Below are 22,255 nucleotides of genomic sequence, written 5' to 3'. Positions count from 1 at the left end.
GCTCCTGGTTGGTCAAATTCAGATAGATCGACACATCGGCTCATTCAACCGCACAGCGCACACACACCTCACGAATCCAAGCCTACAGCTCCCGAACTTTTTAGACATGTTTAAAAATTATCGTGAGGTGGAGATGTTCGGCTCGGCTCGTATCTTCCTAGCACACGACATGAGCCGCAACATGCGAGCACAACCGATTTCCACGCGATTTCTCCCGAGTGAAAAAAAATCATCTGCGAGCTCGTAAAACAGCAACAACAACAAAATCGCACCGTGTAGGCCTAAGCCCGCCTTGGAGTATGAATATATAAACAGGCGTTTCAGTATTAAATGCATTTTCTGAGAATTTATATGACATCCATAACGCTGGAATTGCCCAATTTTAAAGAATTTATCCTCAACTAGTTTTTTTGGTGTAGGTATATTTTATTATGTTAACTTCAAATACGTAATAGGTACTAATAGTAATTTAAAAATGTGGTAGCCCTATGTCCAACACATCACACTCCACTGTTATGGGGGCAATTTCAGATTTGCTCACTAACATTGTTGTGGAAACACAATAAGAATGGAAACTGAAATATGGTAGTATCGTGCTACAGCGCACATTATATCAGCTGCAGTTCTGGCGCCTCAGTCCCAATACTGTAAAACTCGACGTACATTCACATCACATGTTAATGCATGCAGCGGTAGAGTTACACTCACAGGACACTGCACTTATTCGCAATCCCAAAAGTTCATTATTTGCTCGTGCTTTAAAGCTTTGCCGGGTAAACATTACTTTGGCGTTCTGTTCTAATACACTTTTTCTGAGCGCGTACTGAAGTGCGCGCGCACTGTCAAACAGCGCCAAACTAGATTTTTGTTGGGTCAGACCATAGATAGCGATGGGGGGCCGAGACCGAGAGAGCTACATAAAGCTACATGGAAAAAATATGCACCAAACAAGCCACTTTGAAATGTAGCTGTTTTGATGAATACAAAAGTTGGGTGACCCTCCCCTATAGACTAAAAAAGTTGGATGACCCTCCCCTCAACAAAGAATAAAAAGACATGACCCTCCCCTATTTTCCTCCGGTGGCCCTTTCCATAAATACCGAAAGGTCCCTAAACAAAACAACATGTCTTTTACTAAAGGTTCTGACAACATGTTAAAGTCTATTTAAAATTTGAATGAATGATTAAATGATTCAATGACTCATTCATAAATACTTCACTTGTTTCATTACTGGATTAGAGTTGTCAAAAAGTACCGACTTCGGTACCAAGTCGGTACTGAAATTAAAAAATTGTGACGGTTTGAGCGCTATTGAGCAGAATCATGAACACCTCTGTTTGGCCACTGTGTTCACGCGCTGGCTACAATGATCTGTGATTGGCTACAATGATCTACGCACGGTGAGCGTTTGAGAGCACACGAAAGTGTTTTAAAAAACGGGAGCGGGAGCGTTTAAAAGCACACGCAGGCGTCTATCAGCGTCTATTTTGGACAGAGTTGTCAAAAAGTGCAGACTTCGGTACCAAGTACTCTATACTGGATGAATCAGTGTTTTTTGAACAAATGTCTTGAATAATTCAATGACAAATACATTTTTTAACAGTCACTTGTCGCCACCTGCTGGCATACAAATGTAATCGATACAATCGTTATGTTCTAAACGTGATTTACTCTATTTTACCCAGTTCTTCTGTGATAATATGAACACAGAAATAATGATACAGTGTGGCTGAAAAGACTGTTTGTGAAGCGATTTCACAGCTATACATGACGTCTGCTCTCTCTGGCTCAGCGGCGGCACAAAGCGCGGATTTGAATGTTCGGGTGTGATTTTGTCAAAGGTTTAATAGACACAGGCAAATCGTTGTCGTTCAGAAATGAGATTGCGTGGGGGTTTGAATCAAGATCGCGATCTTTAAACGGTTAATCGTGCAGCTCTGGTATGTAGGTACATCTCTCTGATTCTTTGTGTAGAACTGCCCTAACCTGTAGCGCTCAGATTTCCATAGCGTCATTTGCCTAAGCTATTGTTTAACAAATCTCATTGTGGAATGTAGAGTGGCAGGACAAGCACGGCTCCTGAAAGCTGCTGAACTCCTTCATACGGCCGCATGTCAAGCCTAATCTGTTTGAACTTTTACTGAGATTCCTGCAGCTAAAGTAATAAATAATAACGCTCCCCATATTGTCTGGATACATTCCTAGGATTTATCACTACAGTTGTGGCTTAACTTTCTCTGCGGTGACATTTGTGTGTGTGTGTTTGTTTGTTTGGCCCCTACAGGCCTTGCTTACAGCCGTGACCTCCCAGCAAATAGAGATCCATGAAGGTACGGTGCTGCAGGCCGTAAGAACGTGCTACAACATCTATCTGGCCAGTAAGAACCTCATCAACCAGACCACGGCCAAAGCCACCCTCACGCAGATGCTGAATGTGATATTCGCCCGCATGGAGAACCAAGCAGTGAGTGCATTTGACACTTCTCCTGTGGTAATACGGGGAAATGACATCCTGATCTAACATCTCTTCTTTCTTTTTGGTTGATGCCTCTCCTCCTCCTCCCTCAAAATATAGCTTACAAATCACAAGATCAATTGGTCTTTGGCATCAAGAAAGCGAGATCGTCAGGTAAAGAGTGACAGGACTGCCTTGAAATTTGCTTGATCTGAAGTTTTTTCTGGTTTGTGTACATCAGCTTCATCTGTCACTCTCGCACTCTGTTTCTCTCTCAGACGTCTAGCTCCAGTCTGCTTGCCTTGGCTTCATTGCGTTTTTTTGCCTGCTGTCGTCCCCTCCATGACAAAATGAGTTCCTTTCACCTGTCTTACCATGTTTATGTGTTGTGTAAGAGCTTTCTCTCGTATGTTAGGCCCCGTTTACGGTAGTAACATCCGTCTCGGATGATTTGTTTACAAGTGGTCAGTGAAGACAGCTGTTGACACCTCGTAGTAACATACGTCTTTTGTGAACACGTTCTGCTTTTGAGGACAGATCTCTAATTTGTGATGACATATGGTGCTCTTTAGGACTGGGTTGTTTTTCTTGAAATGGTTTTTAGATATTGTTTAGCCTTTTTTGACAATATTCAGTATACACTACCATTTAAACGTTTGGGATCATTAAGATTTGTTCAAATGTTTTTTAAAATAAGTCTTTTATGTTCACCAAGGCTGCATTTATTTGATCAAAAATAGTCAAAATAGTAATTGTGGAATATTATTACAATTTTAAATAACTAAGTTTCCTATTGTATATTGCAAAGCTGTAATTTCAGCATCATTACTCCAATCTTCAGAGTCACACGGTCCTTCAGAAATCATTCTAGTATACTGATTTGGTGCTCAAGAAGTTTTTCTTATTATTATCAATGTTGAAAATAGTTCTGCAGCTTAATATGTTTGTGAAAATTCTCAGGATTCTTTGATGAATTTATTTGAAATAGAATCTTTTGTAAAATTATAAATACTGCCAATTTTTAATGATTTTAGTGATTTTAATTTGAATGCACAATCCATTTTCATAAACCACATAAGCATTTTTATTGCAATACATAAAGAATATTTCTCAGTGGAGAATTGTTTGGAATCTTTTCAGTAGTGTTTAGGAAACTTGATGGCTAAATAAAAAGCATATTAAATGTGATATACACAATGGTGCTTAATTTTATATACGGCTACACAATCATTGCCAATATATTGTAAATGTTAAATATCAAAAAAGGAAGTATGGAGAAAAAAAAAAACATTTATTGTTTTTCCGAAATACACTTATTCTTGCTTTAAACATGTTTTTTTTGATTGTCAGATTTATTTTAGTGAACACTTGTTTTAAAACTGTATTGAAATGGGTGTGTCGCATGATTGGTGTGTTCGAGGACGCATTTTAGTGATCAGATAAAAACGTTTTAGACCTTGTTTACAAGCGTATTTAGGTCTGTCATTTGTGATTTAGATCATCCGAAATGGATGTTGAGACCAGGAGCAAACGCGATCTGTCTCTATCTTTGTGGTTTAGATGGCTGCATGTGGATGAGGACAGTGAGGTGCAGTTTAGATGTTTCACGGTCGCTGCGCTGATCGAAAGGATGCCTCTTTGAAAGTGAGGCTTGCGGTTTTGGCACAAGCAAAACACACTGTCACACAGTTTTAGCAGTCCGGACAGAGCGTGACACATTGTGACTCAGCCAGACACATCATGCATAACTAATAAGCTATACAATATTGAAGATGCATTTGTTTTGCCAACACAGACTAGACCATATCAGACCACCTAAATTCAACTGAAAGCTCTGGTGAAGGGACATCTTTGTCCCTCATATTTTATTAATAAACATGTTACATTGAAGGTCCTTCTGGGTTTATGGATGCATGCAGTACACTCAACAGACAGTTAGTCTGCTTACTAGTCTCTCGTAGCCAGACCTTCAGACTGACGGCTGAAGGTCAGGAATTCATAGCAGCTTTCTTTGGCCAAGGACCGACATGTCAAACAACCAATTACAGTTCGTTTCGTTTAGCGTCACGTTTCGGGGCGTGGAAATGTCCCCACTACAACAGACCTGCGTGCAACAAGTCAGTCAGCATAGAAAATCAAAGAAGGAGAAGAAAACTTCAAGAGTCTCTGCCGTGAACCTTGCATACTTTTGAGAATCCTACGTTTAGCTGATCTTGATAAATGCTCATTGTCACTCTTGTAAACACAACAGTTTTTCTTCCTCAATCACACGTCTGCGCTTTGTTTCCCGGCGGACCGAAAATAAACGCGACACTCGCGCCCCCCGGAAATCCGATAAAATTCAACCAATCAGATGACGACTTCGACATTCCTGAAGTGTTTCCAGTTAAGTGTACTATATGCATCAGACGTTAAGCCAACGTTCCATGGGCGTGACGTCTGAGGCTGAGACTATCTGCTTACTAACTAGGGTTCCATGGTATATTGGTACATGAAAAGTAAAAAATATAAGTTATAACATTTCATTCTGTCATTTATTTATAAAAACAAATCCAGGTGGTATGTTTAACAAAAGTATTTTCACTCTTTGTAATGCATAATTTAGTATGTTGAGATTTATTTATTTATGTAGTTGTTTTTTTTAGTACTGTTTTATGTATTATAACACGTTAAAGGATATTATGTAAATAGAAAATAATTACTCAATCTGTTAACACTATTAGTTTTATTTGATCAATTGCTAAGCCCTAAGGTATTAATTTATTTGCACTTTATTTCAATTGATTTACTAAATCTTTTAACAGTCAAGTTTCATTTTATGTGTTGCTAAGCCCTAAGATATTGATTTACTATCAATACCAAGGTATCGCAGGCTGGTATTGTACCAAAGCCAAAATAATTGTTAATGATCCAGCCTTATTGATATTTATTCTCTAGACATGTTCAGTTTGAAGGATAATATGTCAGTCAGTTGGTCTGAAGTTGTATTAGCTACCAGCTCCAGTCAAATTCAGTTGTTAACTATTTGCACCCTGTGCAATTCTGTTTATTAATTTTTTTTATTAATGAAATTTGTCTTCTGAGACGGACTGTGAAATGTTTTTTTCGACCTATGGTAAAATCATCAGTTTTAGATTGCATAATGTGGCATGCTTTACGTCACTGATGGCTGGTTTATTTTGTTCCACAAAAGGAAGTCACAGGTTTGAAACCACATGAGGGTGTGTAAATGATGGCAGAATTTTCATTTTACACTTATCGCATGTGCGTACTTCAGATTGTCATTCCAGGTGCATGTAATCAAACCACCATCTGTCTCTATGAACACAGACATTGTCTTCACGTACAGTAAGATGCTATAAAGATCCTGGTCTTGTGTTTTTGTTTTTTTGTTTTTTCAATGATGGGAACAACCTGTATTCCTAAACACAACTATTTGCCTCCTGTTCAGAGAAATGGATGTACATCAGCGTGGCTTTGGGCTCCTGGTCGCCCAGGAGGGAACATGAGTCTATAAACTCCCTGTTACATGTTTAAAATGACTTGACCTTTGGTGTATGTGTGTTCCAGCTGCAGGAAGCCAAGCAGATGGAGCGAGAGAGGCACAGGCAGCATTCTCCAGTCAGCCAGCAAGAACCAGAGTCTCCTGGACAGCGGCACACCGATACCCCTGGGAAAAGCCTCCCCGCCGAGGCCAACGGTGGACCGGGACACCAGGGCAGCAAGGTCGAGCAGGGATCCCCACCGTACGAGAGTCCCGAGCCAGAGAACGGCACCGACTTCTGCCCTGCGGAGAATGAGCAGACCGAGGCAGACCAGGCCACAGCAGCTGCGCAAAGTAAAGAGATGCATGCGAACATGCAGAGATTAATTCAGCTTTAGGGTTCCATGTTTATGTAAATTATTATGCTAATTTCTCTAAATGACTCTAGACACCAGTGGAATATTCTATGAGAGTGCTTTCGTTATTGCCTATTCTCATAAATGTGACTAAAAATGTAGGGTTTAATAGGATGTATTCAGAAAGACGTTTAAAACGTTTTATCAAAAACGCATTTGAAAAGTCTTACATAGGTTTTAATGTTCTGTTTGAAGATTTTTGGTTCGTTTTTGTATTTGGTTATTGATTCCACTTATTGATGTGCCGTTAAAACCATAGTTTGTTCAAAAATTAAAATTCTGTCATCACTCGTTTCGTACCCTCATGTCATCTAAACCCATAAGACTTTGGTTAATCTTCGAAGCTCAAATTAATTTATATTTACCCTAAGATGTGAATTAGAGCCTAAATTAAATCTGTTCGTCATGTAAAGTGATTGTACCTCTTCACAAGAATTGGATCACTCAATTTATATTATGGATTTGATTTATGACACCTTTATGACTATTTTGGATTTTCAAAATTTTGGTTACCTGGACTTTTCAACCTCTCAGGTTTCATTAAAAGTATCTTCATTTGTGTTTCAAAGGATAACCAAAGTCTTATTGATTTGAAATGATATGAGGGTACGGCACGAGTAAATGATGGCAGAATTTTCATTCCTCTGTGTACTATCCCTTTAAGTTAGTAGCATTACTATTTTTAGTTTGTTTCTTTCCTCCTCTCAACACTACTAGACACACAAGAGCATCTCTGATTCCTAGTCATTATAAGTCAATCATGTATTCAGGCTTGACATCAGAACAGATGAGACCCCCTCTAATGATGTGACACTGTTGGAAAACTGTGTCAGTGTCTCTCAGTCTTACGTAAGATTAAATGCACCACTTTCCATCCGAAGATCACCCAGTTACAGGCAGTATGGAGTTCCCTCTTAACAGCACTTATTAAAGTTAAATTTGGAAACTGCTAACGTGGATTTACTGTGACTACACTGTGTGCTTGGAGGGAAAGCCCTCCTATCGCGCAATGAACGACTGACTAGACAGAATTAGAAGCTTAACCGTACTCTGCTGTATTTTAGGTGCGGCAGAGCATGGCACGGAAGCCACCGTGGAAGAAGAAAACCAGAACTATGAAGAGAAGGCACAGGAGATTGTACAGAGCATATTGCAAGAAGTCATAAACACAGTTGCTGGAGGCAAGTTGTATTCGTCTTGCTGTGCGGAGCTTAAAGGTGCAATTGGACAGTTCACCCACAAATTTGTGGTCGCACATTACCGATGATAAACATGAACCGCGCACAACATAGAACACAACAACACTAGAACTCCTGACCAATGAAAACATAAACCGGGAGCTCTACAAAAACACTGGAGACAAGAGCACATGAGTGAATGAACACTGTGCCCTCACAACAAGAGACAAAACATGGAGCGTGTTGCATTTCTGGGTGAACTGTCCATAAGGGAAGCAAATCGTATGTTGTTGGATAGCTAGGCCAGTGGCTGTTTGATTTTAGTAGTGGTACACTTTTAACCGTCCTATTGAACACAGCCTGAAATCTGTTTTACCCTCTACAGATCTTAAGGAAAGCCGTGAGGCTGAGGCTGAGCCACCTGAGAGCATTCCAAACTCTCTGGAAGAGGAGGGAGGCTTGGGCAGCGACAACGAAAATGTTCACGCCAACGGCATCCCTGGCACGCCCATTTCTGCGAGCTTCACTCCGTCCCTGCCCGACGACAGACTGTCTGTCTCCTCCAATGACACTCAGGTACCAATTTCCACTTCTGCCATGAAAGGTACAAAAGCTTCTTTTGCTTTGCAGCTTGTTTACACGTATGTAATTGTTTTTGACTGGATTGTGCGTCCAGAAGTGTAACTACATTGATTTAACAGTTGAATTATTCAAAATTCAATTTTAGACTTTGCTTGCAATGTCACAAAGCATGATACCATCTATTATGACCTATTCTTTTTGTCAAGTGTTTTGTCAACTGCTTATTAAATGTTTTGTTAAAAATGCCGCATCTTTTTGAATGAGCAGCTGGAAGTGGTAAAGCATAGACACTTTTGGAAATAAGGGTTCTGTGGTGTATTTCGGCTTTGCTTTGAATTAAAAGTCCCACGTTATACATAACATCTGAATATTATTGGTATTTTGCTTACACAAACTGTATCTGACGACAGTTATTCAACATAAACTCTTGTATCGTCTCTCTGGGCTGCCCCGATCACGGGAAGGAAAGACTAAGAACATTATTTAACATATTTAATAAATGGATTTTTCTAGTATAGGCACAATAATCTTTGTATTACCTTTCTCATTATCGTATCAGCGGAATCCAATATAGTTTGACCTCTAATTCGTATTTATCAATATACAAGCACATAAACCAATTTGAAGAGATTTGCTTATATTGACTGTTTTAATCTTGCAGTTACCCTGTTTTGTAGTTGAATGCAGTAATATATTATAATTTTATGCAAGTAAAATAATCTGAGACACATGATTTATTTAGATTTTTAGGTCTTAAAAAGTCTGTCATTTGGTTTTAAACGCAAATATATTAGTGTATTTTTTAAGTGTCATAATTGTCCAACTATTTTTGGGAGCTATTGTATGTGCTTAATAGACCATAATACCAGTTTTATGTTATGTAGCATTTTTTATGGTTGTGGCATATTATGTGCTATAGATGATGATTGATTTTCCCGGCAGTTAAATGTGATTGCCGTGAGAGGCTAACATGAGCATTTCTCCCACAGGATTCTGTAGCTACCACTGGTCCAGCACCAGGTGCAAAGTTTTCCCACATTCTCCAGAAGGATGCATTCTTGGTATTCCGTTCTCTCTGCAAGCTCTCCATGAAGCCCCTTTCAGACGGTCCTCCTGATCCCAAGTAAGCCTGGTTTTCTAAATAAAACATCTGACTGTAGACAAATGGAATTGTTTGTTTGTTGTGACAAAAATGAAATATCCAGTCAGGGTTCAATTGAGTTGTGGTTTTGTGGTCTCTTTTCATATTCTAATATTAGATCTGTAATTGTTTGGAGACATTTTAGAGCAAGAGTGATGATGGCATCAGCCATTGTACTTTAACAGGAGAATAGGGCTGTCAGAGGACAAGAGAGATATTCCTCCCCACCATTTGAAGAGAAAGGGAGCCATTCATCCTGGTGTGTCTTCAGAGGCAGTGAGGCAGGAAGCTTGTTTCAGTGCTATTGATCACTCTTTGTCAAATGGGACTGAGACCTGTTGATCCGTCTTGATTTACATCAGGGCAGGACTTAGACTTTATTTATTTATAGTGGTGTAAACTGAGGCAAACATCACTATTATTATTGTAGCTACATACTTTATGTTAGGGACAGTTTTTGACAAGAGGACAATAAAAGGGGCTTGAAAAGGACCATAGCAATTGCCTGACAACCACCCAGAACACAATAGAATTGACTAGAATTGAGGCACCACTTTTAATTCACCATTGTTAAAACAATTTAATTCAGAAAATGTAGGTTTAGTTTGTTCATTAGTAGACAGCATGACATATTTTGTAGCATTGTTTTGGTAGCTATTACTGTAGAGTGCTTTTGAATTCTGTTGCTGCATCGTTTAAGATTTCCAGAAATTATTATATTAATGTTTAATTTAATATTTAATAATTCAATTCCTAAAAAATAAATATTTTAATAAGTGTATATTTTTACATTTGTTTTATCAGTGGAAAGCCAAAGTCCAGTCAGTGTTATTGTTCATATTTTTAATTGGCTTTTATTTTTATATTTTCAGTTTACATTTTAATTTTAGTTAAAGTTTTAGTAATTTTCTTGTGTTCTTTTGTCATTTTGTTTTAATTTTTATATTTCTATATAGCTTTAATACATTTTTATTTAAGTTTTATTTATTTTAGTACTTCAATTTAAACTTATTACAGTTAGACACAACATTTCTAAATTTCGCAACAATTTTTTTTTCATTGTATGTTTTCCATCTAATATTTATGTTTTATTTCAGGTTCATTTCTATTACTGAAAATTGAATTTTTTTTATGTATAGTTTTAGTTAACTAACAACACAGCTGTAGTTGCAGCTTTATTATTTTCTCATGAACGATAATCTACAATATATTTATGATTTAATACTTTTTGGGTTATTTTATATTAATGTCTGCAGTCTTAAAAGCTGCTCATTTTTTTATACTTTATATTTCTTTATACATGTCACTCTTTGGGCGATGAGAAATTTTAAGTATTTAAACAGTTAATAAAAATAGTATTTTTAATGGTGTCTTTGCCCAGTAAGTAAATCCCAGTAAGTTATCCCTTAAAACTCATCTTTGATCACCAAAAGATTTTTCCTTGAAAAAAAAAAAAAAATGTCTTCATGCCTTAAAGTAGCTTGAATGTAACTCTACACCATTGACTCATTTAGTATATGAATATGCAAATTAGCCCCGCCTCCACTCACTCACACCAGCTCAGAGATCCACTCGTTGACTATCACACGTTGACATGATTGCTTACAAGGTAGTCTGTGACGTCAGAAACACCAGTGATTTCAAACCGCGATTTTGAGACCGTCATTTGTTCACTGCTGTTTTAAAGAGAAAATACTCAGCAATGGTGCTGACTTATGAATTTGCTCATGGTTTGTCTTAAAACATATTAAAAACACCACATAGACCTATAAATAACATTTAAAAGCTTGATTTTCACCAATGGAGGACTTTGAGATTTTTATTTATTAAGTTAAGTTTGGCCTTGGCTCAAGTATTTTAAATGGAATGCAGAATAATTTATTAACTTCCTGCAGATCCCACGAGCTTCGGTCCAAGGTCCTCTCGCTGCAGCTCCTCCTGTCCATCCTGCAGAACGCTGGGCCCATCTTCAAAACCAATGAGATGTTCATCAACGCCATCAAGCAGTACCTGTGCGTAGCGCTGTCTAAAAATGGTGTCTCCTCCGTCCCCGAAGTGTTCGAGCTGTCGCTGTCCATCTTCCTCACCCTCCTGTCCAACTTCAAGACACATCTCAAGATGCAAATTGAGGTGCCTGAACTCAGTTCCCCCCGAATTGTAATGTGTGCATCTTGCCCTGATGGCGTCAGACTGTGGAGCGTCTAGCTGACAGTGTGGATTTATTTGAGCTGTGGTTTAGGATGAAAGCTTGTAATTCTGCCTCAGTCTCTCTGTTTGTGTGTGCCTCATTTCAGACAAGTGTGTTGGGATTTATTGTTTGCAGTGTTGTGTAGTAATATTTCGCACTTCGAACAAGTTACGCAAGAGTCTTGACAACACCATCTGTTACTGACTTAGTTATGAATTTTTTAGGTTTTTAAGTGAAAAACGGTATTTTTCACCAATTTTATACACTGTATTTTTTTCTCCTTAGGTGTTTTTCAAAGAGATTTTCCTTTATATTCTGGAAACGTCCACAAGCTCATATGACCACAAGTGGATGGTAATTCAAACCCTCACCAGAATATGTGCAGGTATGAAAGGCTTTTCTTAATCTCACTTTCAAAGATATTTTAAAGATTTTCTATGAGTAATTCGATGATATTTCTTCCCTCACAGATGCCCAGAGTGTGGTAGATATTTATGTTAATTATGATTGTGACCTGAATGCTGCTAATATTTTCGAGAGGCTGGTGAATGACCTCTCAAAGATTGCACAAGGACGAGGAGGCCATGAACTGGGTACAAACCCACTTCAGGTAAACAAACGGATTGGTTCACACAAAAAATCTTTACTTCACTCACCCTCGTTCCCTCATTTAGTTCATGAGCTCACAAAAAGACATTTGAAGCCGCTTTTTTTGCTCAGTCCTTTGAAAAAGATTAAAGATAAAAACACAAAAACATTCAACCTTATATTTGCACATCTAAATATTTAGAAATATTCAAAAGTCTATTTGTTACTAAAGTACAGCTTTAGAAAACTTTGTATATAAGGCACAGAAATATCATGACTACTTTTATGATTTTTTTAAGTTTAATAGTCCCTGTTCAAATTTTATTTATTTTTCAACAAAAGAAAAAAATCATGCTGATTTGGAAAGCGTAAATTACTAGAACTGTTCATTTCCCTCAGGAGCTGACTCTAAGGAAAAAAGGACTGGAGTGTTTGGTGTCCATTCTCAAGTGTATGGTGGAGTGGAGCAAAGACCAATATGTCAACCCCAATTCCCAGACAAGTCTCGGTAAGGCAAACCATCAGCCTCTGTGGAACAAAACATCAATACTGGCTCCTCAACCAGTATAATACATGCAGAACCTTGTTTAGCCCCTCTATATCCTGATATGCTTTGGATCCAAGCGGGTGCATTACATATTCCAGGTTACGGCTCTGGCTCTTCTAAATTAGTCTCCTAGTAGTGCATTTATGTTGCTTTTCAGAGGCTTCAGGCTTGTGCAGAACCAAATGGATAAACAGTTGCTTTTGAGGACAGTGCACTAGGAGTCCTGTGCCTCAAAGAGAGGCAGGAAATGCTATTCGCCGTGATGGCTACACAGGCCTTTCATCTTAATCAATCAGGCTTGAGGCTGTTATTCCTCACCGAGGCATTCCCTGACATCAGGGAGGTAGGCTGCAAGCTCCCTGAACACTGCAAAGCAGAGCTTCTCGTATGAGCTGGGAACATGCGCCAGGCTAAAGACCCTACCTCTTCGAAGCGAAGGGGATTTAGGTTTAATCAAGCTTGTCTTTATTGGGTTTGAGGAGGAGAGGATCTGATGGACCTAAAGGGAATTTCCCTGTAGCCTCATGCCCACCTTAGGCTTTCAGATATCAGCCAATCAGAAACCAGAGAGTCTTACTACTTCAAAATGACCACTGAAAATCCATCCTTGAAACCACTCAGAACACAGAACACCTTAGTAACCACTTAACAACGCCCTAGAAACTACACAAAAAACTCTTGGAACCACATAGCAATGCGTTAACAACCACTCAATACGCCTTAACAACCACCTGGCAACGCCCTAGAAACCACCCAAAACACTTTTGGAACCCCACAGCAATGTCAACTACTTAGAACACCTTAGTAACCACTTTGCAACGCCCTAGAAACTACACACAAAAAACTCTTGGAATCACATAGCAATGCACTAACAACCACTCAATACGCCTTAGCAACCACCTAGAAACCACATGAAACACCCTTGGAACCACATAGCAATGTGCTAACAACCACTCAATACGCCTTAGCTACAACCTGGCAACGCCCTAGAAACCACCCAAAACACTTTTGGAACCCCACAGCAATGCCTTACAACTACTTAGAACACCTTAGCAAAAACCTAGCTACACCCAGGAAAACACTGGGGGAAAAAACAGACTTGGAACCACATTAAATTACAAACAAATAGTCAGAACACATTAGCAACCACCTAAAATATAAAATATTTTTGTTTGTTTTATGGCAGTGGTTACCATGGATTTCTTTGTTTTATAAATGTAGTAGCCATGGTATTTTAGTGGAAACAATGTTTACAATGGCAAATCAAATAAAAAATTGTCTGTAACCTTTCATCTTGACCAAATTGCCAATCTTACATACATATACAGGCCTTATGTCCTAATCGGCCAGTCCGACTGTAGCATACTTATCTGAGTAACTCTTCAGATGCATTATGTTTGTTTTGAATCACTAATTAAGACTTTCAGGTTCTTGTGTTCTCATCATGCTGGCCAATCAATCTTTGTTCTTTTCTCTTAACGGACGCACATCAAAAGGGAGAGCAGGTAATGGCAGTTTGTAGTGACATTTAGAATTGATTGCATTAGCTTTTGTTGCGTAGACTAGACGGTGGTCTCTTAATAGTTCTTTGTGTTGTGGCAGTATTAGCTTTTGTATATCATTGTATATTATTCTTTGAAGCTTAAGATGAACGGGCAAGTATTTCCCAGCCGCTACTGGCTCCTCTGATCTCTTTGAGAGAGGAAACCTATGAGAAATGAGGAAGTGACCTGACAGCTCATGTTACAGTGATCGCTACCCGCTAAATCTTTTACAGTGTTTCCAGTGTGTAATTAGACCCTGCAAACTGCAACCATGGCTTCCACATACCCAAACCGTCTGTTTATCTTGCTTGCACCAACTTCAGATCTGTTACTTTGTGTATTCAGGTCACGCTGCTCTTCCTCCAGTCCCCATCGTGCCGTTTTTGTGATACGAGTCAGCCGAGGCCAAAGACTTTATTAGAGAAGTGTTGTGTTGGGAAACTCATATAGGGAGCGGAGTCAGAAAAAAGACTCGATACACCAACGCACATTTCAGCCAACCAAGACTCCAATGAATCATGTTGTCTCTAGTCCCTAGGCTGCAGGGGCTCATGGTGTTTCACAAACTGGGCTCATCCTTTTTTTTCAGCTTTCTCTGAAATTGCATCTGAATGTCATTTTCTCTTCTCTCTCGATCAGGCCAAGAAAAGCCTTTAGAACAGGAAACCAATGAGTCAAAGCATCCAGAAACGATTAACCGCTACGGCAGCATAAACTCATTGGACTCCACCGCCTCGTCAGGCATCGGGAGCTACAGCACACAGATGTCTGGGACGGACAACCCTGAGCAGTTTGAGGTCCTCAAACAACAGAAGGAGATCATAGAGCAAGGCATTGACCTGTAAGCCATTAAGTTGGATGCAAAAGCATGAAATCAATCTATGCACTATTAATGTGGTTAACAAAATCAATATCAATAGAAATTTGAATGGAAATTGCTTAGTTTACCTATTAATGTCCAGTCCTGCTCCTGGAGGGCCACTGTCATGCAATTTTTCCATAGTATGAAAAACATGCAGCTGTCATGCAGAGTTTAGCTCCAACCCCAATTAAACTCACCTGAACCAGCTGATTAAGGTCTTCAGGTATACTAGAAACTTCCAGGCAGGTGAACTAATCTCTGCAGGATGTCGGCCCTCCAAGAGCACGTTCGGATACCTTAAAGGTGAAGTGTATAAGTTCTGTAGCACTATCAGAGCCAATTGGAATTGTAAAAATAATTGCTTGCAAACAGGTTTCATAAAACACTTCCCCATCTATCAGTCAAATGGTACCTCGAACAGTTGAGCCGGTAGTTGAAATGTTGGGCTCAAACAAACAGCAATCTTAAAGGGTTCATCCAATTTCACTTGATATTTTGAGATAAAAGGTCTACTATGAAATTCTACTGTATCTTTCTGGACTTTTTCCACTGAAAAAAGAGACGAAAACGTCTTGTTTTGAACTTCTGTAATTTTCACGTGTCAGATGGATGAACATTTAAATTTAAACACAACTACCCACATTTACACGTCAATGACACCTATTCAGTGTTCACAAACTAAAGAAAAAAATGTATGAAAGTGTCAGGGTTTCTGTTGTTCCTGGAAGTTTGTAGCACCTACTGCTCTGTACTTCTGAAGAAACTGTTTCAGTCCATCTATAATTTTGTTTTATAAATCTGTCATAATGTATTTAAATGTTTGAGTCACAGCAGCAAAAACCGCCCATTTAACAGTAGCTATGTTTCCATCCAAAGTTGCAAGTTTAACTTTTGCGTAAAATTGGAATATCGCATAAAACATGTCTGAACAAAGCACTGTTTTCATCCAGTGAGCCGAAGAGAACAAAATCATCACTTCCTGATAAACTGCCGTTAAATATTATTTAGAAAAATAGAAGTTGCTACAGTAGAAGAAGCCACTGTATATAATAATTTCATATATAATGAATTACTTGTGCCGCAGAGTACGCAGACGAAACGGAATAAAGTTATCTTGTTTTCGGAGGCGGGAGTCATGTAAGACAGTTCTGGAAGGAATTATTATTAAACACTTTAACGACTTTGCTCAGGCATTTAAGAATTACCAAAATAGCATTTTAGATGCTTTGCAACGAGTTCGGTCCGCTGGTTAATCCAGTTATGTCGTCCCATCGCAAAGTCGCGTCTTTTTTGATGCGCATCGAGGAATTTATTCGGTAAATGTGTTTCCATCGTAGTTTATGCGCATGTTTTCTTATCGGAAGAAACGTTTATCCGACTCAATTGAGCACATACATTTTTTATGCACATTTTTTAGAATTTATGTGCATCTTGGCGTTTCCATCCAGCGTGTTTTTTTTATGCGATATTCTAAAATGCGCATAAAAATAGGTGGATGGAAACAACAAAACTAAACTCTTTGGTGCAAATACCTTTACTACCTTAATACCTTTAATTACCTTTACTACCCGCAAATACCTTGCAAATACCTTTACAAATACCAAATATCATAACATCAGGGGAAAAAATGGATCATGAACCCTTTCACAGACAAAAACACACTGCACACTTTACCTTCAGAACATCCTTACAAAATGTTGATCACATGTTAATGTTCTATTTATCACAATGCACAGGTTCAACAAAAAACCAAAGAGGGGCATTCAGTACCTGCAGGAGCAAGGCATGCTGGGAACCACGCCTGAAGATATCGCCCAGTTTTTACACCAAGAGGAAAGACTCGACTCTGTAAGACATGGTTTATCTACAATATTTTCCCTTACCTTGTTTATTGCATGTATTGTGGCCTAGATCCAATACATTTTTACATTACAGCAGTATACTGTAATAAAACAGGGCTTTTCTGAAACGTTTCTGAAAAAACAAGGTAACTAAAAATATTAGGATGCTCCAGACAAGTGTTGCCAAACTCCCACTTAGAGATGATTTGATCCTTCAGTGTGATGAATCGGCAACTCGTTTGCTCGTTCATCCGGCCTCAAAAGACTACAGCAGTAATGGGTAAAGAGAGCTCCTTTTATCTGCCCTAAAATTAGGGCACTTCAGCCCGAACAGCCCTCAGCCTCCTGAATGACTTGAGAAATGCTTGGATATTTCAATGATGCACACTGAATAGATGCTCAATGATTTCTCCAGTCTGCAGTGTATGTCAGTGTTGCTTTAGAATATAGCATTGAGCATGTGTTTTTGAGTTATGAAACATGATTTTTCTGCTCTACCTACACAATCAATATGTGACTCATTACCCCCTTCTATTTCCAACCTGACAGATCCAGGTAGGAGAGTTTCTCGGAGACAACGATCGCATCAATAAAGAGGTTATGTATGCCTACGTCGACCAAATGGACTTCCAGGGCAAAGATTTCGTGCCAGCCTTGCGCATGTTCCTCGAGGGTTTCCGTCTGCCCGGAGAGGCCCAGAAAATCGATCGACTGATGGAGAAATTTGCTGCTAGATATTTAGAATGCAACCAAGGGTGAGTGCAGCGGTCTCCTTCTGTTTCAACAGATTAACCTACATTGCTAATTATGTCGCAAACACTGCACTCAGTCGCTGTTTGTCTCTTTTGTCTCTCTCCTTAGGCAAACACTGTTCGCCAGCGCAGACACCGCATACGTCCTCGCGTATTCAATCATCATGTTGACTACAGATCTACACAGTCCGCAGGTTAGTGCACCGAGTGCTGATTGGTCACTGAAATCTTCAGCGAATGCAGAATGCATTTTCTTTTCATTCCCGAGTCTATGAATGTTAATGTGAACGTCGGAGCTGGAAACGGCTGTTTGGCATTCAATCTTGATATGTGAGCGGAATAGTTAAATCTAGGGTGATGGATGTTTCTGAAACGCAACTGATCTGTTGTTTCCTTTATCTTGGCACAGGTGAAGAATAAAATGACGAAAGAGCAATACATCAAGATGAACCGAGGTATCAATGACAGTAAAGATTTACCAGAGGAGTATCTCTCAGCCATTTATGATGAAATCGCAGGGAAAAAAATATCTATGAAGGAGACGAAGGAAATACATATCAAGTCAAATAAGCAAAGTGAGTATTTGGCATTCCGATTTGAATCATGTGCATAAAAAAGCTATGATTGGTCAAACACCTTTTTGCTTGATGTGGTCATGACAGTCCTCTTAATTATTATAATGATACGATAATGAGTTTGAGACGGTACATAATGGCGCTTTTCCACTGCTGGTACGGCTCGGTTCGGCTCGGTACGGTTCGACTCGGCGCGGAACGGTTCGGCTCGCTTCGCTTTTCCACTGCGTGGTACGACTCGACTCGGTACGGCACGGTTCGGTTCGCTTTAGCTCGGTTGCTTTTCCACCGCAGTTAGTACCTCTTCAAAGTGGGTGGGACTGATCGTTATTTTGTCCCTACACTTGTAGGTCCGGTGATAGCCATGTGCGGCTAAGAACTGAGCTACTTCTTGGAACACTTTTTCATTCCGTTTTGCCCCATCCAGCTCTCGCTGGATCCGCTCCTCGGCAACCAACGAGAGGAACGTCTGCACCTCGTCCACTGACCACGATTCAGCCATTTGTTTTTAAAGTTAAAAAAACAGATGCTACCGCGTTGGCTGTTGTCTACTGGTTATTTAAATATAGCGGGTTTAGTGTCCAATGACGCTGGTAGTGACGATTCTGTCTGACCAATCAGTGATCTGCAGTGTTTTTACGTCACATTTTAGTACCGGTACGGTACGCTTAGAACCTCAACAGACCAGGTACCATTTAAAGCGAGCCGAAGCGAGCCGTACCGTACCGGACCATGCAGTGGAAAAGCACCACAAGTGAGCCGTACCGAACCGAACCGTACCGTACTATGCAGTGGAAAAGCGCCAAAGCGTGCCGTACCGAACCGAACCGTACCGTACTATGCAGTGGAAAAGCGCCATAAGTGGTTTTCAACAGGGGGACCAGGGCCCACTAGGCGTCGAGATTACTTAAAATGATTTAAAACAACTAAAAATCTGGATATTTCTTCGTTTTTTGGCTATTTTTTTAGTATAGAATTTTTTTATAATGATTAAATTAGTAATCATTATAGTTATTAATCATTTTTATTATATGTTTATTTTTATAATTATTAACCATAATAATAATAATAATAATAATAATAAAACAAAACAATTAATATATAACATGAAATATTAGGGATGCACGATATATCAGGCACCATATCGGTATCGGCTGATATATGTTCATTTTTAATGTTATCGTTATCGGCCTGATAACAACATTTATTATAGCTGACCGATATATTAAAGCTGATAAATAATAGATTTTTCCTTCAGCTGAGACACTTCAGATGCGCACTGTTCGCCTTGATGGTTTTGAATTGCTTAAAATATGATTGGAATCACTTCAAAAAAGGAAAATACAGTTAAGTGCAACATGTGCAGCTCAAGTCTGTCATATCGGCTACTTAAAATTATAATGAGAAAATTATAATTGTGTGCTTGGGACGTGGGTTTTAATGGTGAGGCTTTTGTTTTTGTAATCAGGCTCTCAAAAATGATATACAAATTTGGATTTAGATTAATCGGCCAATATATCGGTTATCGGCTTTCAAATATAAATAATTATCGGTCATCGGTATCGGCCCAAATTTTCATATCGGTGCATCCCTATAAAATATATAGAATTATTATTATTAAAATACAAGCTATTGGACTTCCGAGAGAACAAATGAACAGTTTTGTTCTGCTGTCTCTGTAGAGGCATAAGGGGTATTCTGATATTTTGAGGTGAGGTTTGTGTTAACTGATGGTGCTTTTGCTGTTGTCTCTGAATCAGGTGTGGCCAGTGAGAAGCAGAGGAGGCTTCTGTATAATGTTGAGATGGAGCAAATGGCAAAGACAGCCAAGGCTTTGATGGAGGCTGTGAGCCACGTTCAGGCGCCCTTCACCAGCGCCACCCACCTCGAGCACGTCAGACCAATGTTTAAGGTATTCTGTCCATGCGTATACATGTTTAAGGTATTCTGTGCATGCACTTGCACATACATTCTGTTTGGATGCAAACACCAATCCCATATTATCTTGTTCTCTCATAGCTGGCCTGGACACCCTTTCTGGCTGCGTTCAGCGTGGGTCTGCAAGACTGTGATGACACTGAGGTGGCTTCTTTGTGTCTTGAGGGAATCCGCTGTGCTATCAGGATAGCGTGCATCTTCAGCATTCAGGTAATTTCACACATTACATTAACCGTGGAGAGGTCATTTAGATAGATGGATAGATTTTAATTTACCGAAGCCGAGAAAGGCCTAGCGTTTGCTTGAAATGCTATTCAGTCTCTGTCTGAATAAGTGACTTTAAAAACTTCAGTCATCTTTGGCTGGAATAATCGACTGCTTAAAGGAATAGTTGACCCAAAAATGAAAACTAAAATAATTTATTAGTCTTTGTGTCGTTCCAAACATGTGGAACACAAAAAAAGATATTTTGAGGAATGCGCATATTGCTCTTTTCCAAACAATTACAATGAATGAGGATTGGAGCTGTAAAGTTTCAAAAAGGATGCAAAAACGTTATAAAAGTGGATCATATGACTACATTCGGTAGCTTTCAGTAAGAAACAGACCAAACAGAAACCCTCCGAAAGGTTTTTGTTCTCTGCTGATTTATTCCAGTTGGAGCGAGACGCGTACGTTCAGGCTCTGGCCCGCTTCACGTTGCTGACGGCCAGCTCGGGCATCACTGAGATGAAGCAGAAGAACATCGACACCATCAAGACCCTCATTACAGTGGCACACACAGATGGGAATTACCTAGGAAACTCTTGGCATGAGGTGAGCACTGCCAAACCCTTCTCTTTGATTGGCCCGCATGTTTCCTATGTGATGTGATTGGCAGATTTTGTCAGGTATTATCATATTCTGTATGTGCGCTGCAGATCCTGAAGTGCATTAGTCAGCTGGAGTTGGCCCAGCTCATCGGGACAGGAGTGAAGGCTCGGTACATATCAGGAACCGTACGGGGGAAGGAAGGCTTCATCACCAGCACCAAGGAACAGACTTCTGACGAGTACCTGGGCTTGGGTCAGTCAATCACACTTCACACAAGCAGCAAATATATCATTATTATAAATGTTTGTTGACAAAGACTTTTTTATAAAGTAAGGGGGGAAAAAAGCATATAATAATTAAATGATTTTAAGATGATATATGGATAAATGTAATACAATTAATAGCTAAATGTTAAGAAATGTATAAATTTTTTTCATTTTATTTTGAATTTTGGTCTTAAAGTGAAAATGTATTTTTTTTTATTCGTCGATAACAGATATTGACATATTGACATAAATGACATATTTAAATGTTTTTTTCCTTGAAAAAAAAATCTTCATGCCTTAAAATAGCTTGAATTTAACTCTACACCCTTACCTCATTTAGTATACACGGTTCTATGAATATGCAAATTAGCCCCGTCTCCCCTCACTCACGCCAGCTCAGAGATCCACTCGTTGTTGATCACACGTTTACGAGATTGGTTACAAGGTAGTTTGTGGCGTCAGAAACGTTTTTGGTTCACTGCAGTTTTTAAGGAGAAAATACTCCGCAATGGTGTTGACTTATGAATTTACACACGGTTTGTCTTAAAGCATATTAAAAACACCACATAGACATAAACAATTAAAAACTTGATTTTCACCACAGGGCGACTTTAAATGATTAACAAATGTTTAAATTAATAGCTAAATGTTTTGTCATTTGTCAGATTGTTTTAAATTTAGTTAATGTTTAGTCTGTAAAGTAAAGCGAGTGTGATATTGAATATGATTTGACAAAATATTGACTGAATTTAAAGGGCATTTTTTTCAAAACACAAAAGCTGTGACATTGAAAACAAGCACCATCTGCGTTGCAGCTTTTCCATTTGCAATTACATCATCAAAAAACGTTTTATCTAAAGATAAAATGTGATCCATTAAGATTGCTTTATCATAATCCAGCATAATTATCCAGCAGTGTGAAATTAAATTGGCACTTGTATAAATAATACAACTGTGGTTTTTCTCACAATAGGAGGGAACGTTGATCGCAAACAGATCGCAAGCATTCAGGAGTCTATCGGGGAGACCAGCTCGCAAAGCGTGGTAGTCGCTGTGGACCGGTATGATGGTTATCATAATGAAC

At 39.1% G+C, this 22,255-nt stretch overlaps 1 protein-coding gene across 4 annotated transcripts in view; it reads left to right on the top strand.

Moving 5' to 3' along the window:
* Positions 1-22,255, top strand: part of arfgef1 (ADP-ribosylation factor guanine nucleotide-exchange factor 1 (brefeldin A-inhibited)) — a 67,643-nt gene that overhangs the window by 27,191 nt on the left and 18,197 nt on the right. For 3 of the 4 annotated variants that reach the window (XM_056248829.1, XM_056248827.1, XM_056248828.1), the window contains exons 5-24: positions 2,286-2,465; positions 2,577-2,630; positions 6,027-6,294; positions 7,421-7,537; positions 7,920-8,110; positions 9,106-9,239; positions 11,153-11,387; positions 11,731-11,830; positions 11,916-12,055; positions 12,433-12,541; positions 14,764-14,965; positions 16,723-16,834; positions 17,377-17,582; positions 17,689-17,773; positions 17,989-18,154; positions 19,915-20,066; positions 20,174-20,302; positions 20,750-20,908; positions 21,013-21,157; positions 22,145-22,232. In XM_056248829.1, the coding sequence (XP_056104804.1) occupies positions 2,286-2,465; positions 2,577-2,630; positions 6,027-6,294; positions 7,421-7,537; positions 7,920-8,110; positions 9,106-9,239; positions 11,153-11,387; positions 11,731-11,830; positions 11,916-12,055; positions 12,433-12,541; positions 14,764-14,965; positions 16,723-16,834; positions 17,377-17,582; positions 17,689-17,773; positions 17,989-18,154; positions 19,915-20,066; positions 20,174-20,302; positions 20,750-20,908; positions 21,013-21,157; positions 22,145-22,232 (2,972 nt within the window). The remainder of the gene's footprint in view (positions 1-2,285; positions 2,466-2,576; positions 2,631-6,026; positions 6,295-7,420; positions 7,538-7,919; positions 8,111-9,105; positions 9,240-11,152; positions 11,388-11,730; positions 11,831-11,915; positions 12,056-12,432; positions 12,542-14,763; positions 14,966-16,722; positions 16,835-17,376; positions 17,583-17,688; positions 17,774-17,988; positions 18,155-19,914; positions 20,067-20,173; positions 20,303-20,749; positions 20,909-21,012; positions 21,158-22,144; positions 22,233-22,255) is intronic. The other variant, XM_056248830.1, reaches the window with a different exon arrangement.

Source organism: Rhinichthys klamathensis, unplaced genomic scaffold (assembly GCF_029890125.1).
Source record: "Rhinichthys klamathensis goyatoka isolate OS25496 unplaced genomic scaffold, OSU_Roscu_1.1 h1tg000059l_1, whole genome shotgun sequence".
NCBI classification, from domain to species: Eukaryota; Metazoa; Chordata; class Actinopteri; order Cypriniformes; family Leuciscidae; genus Rhinichthys; species Rhinichthys klamathensis.
The sequence above is the reverse complement of the archived record's forward strand: the minus strand, read 5'-3'. Positions and strand labels throughout refer to the sequence as shown.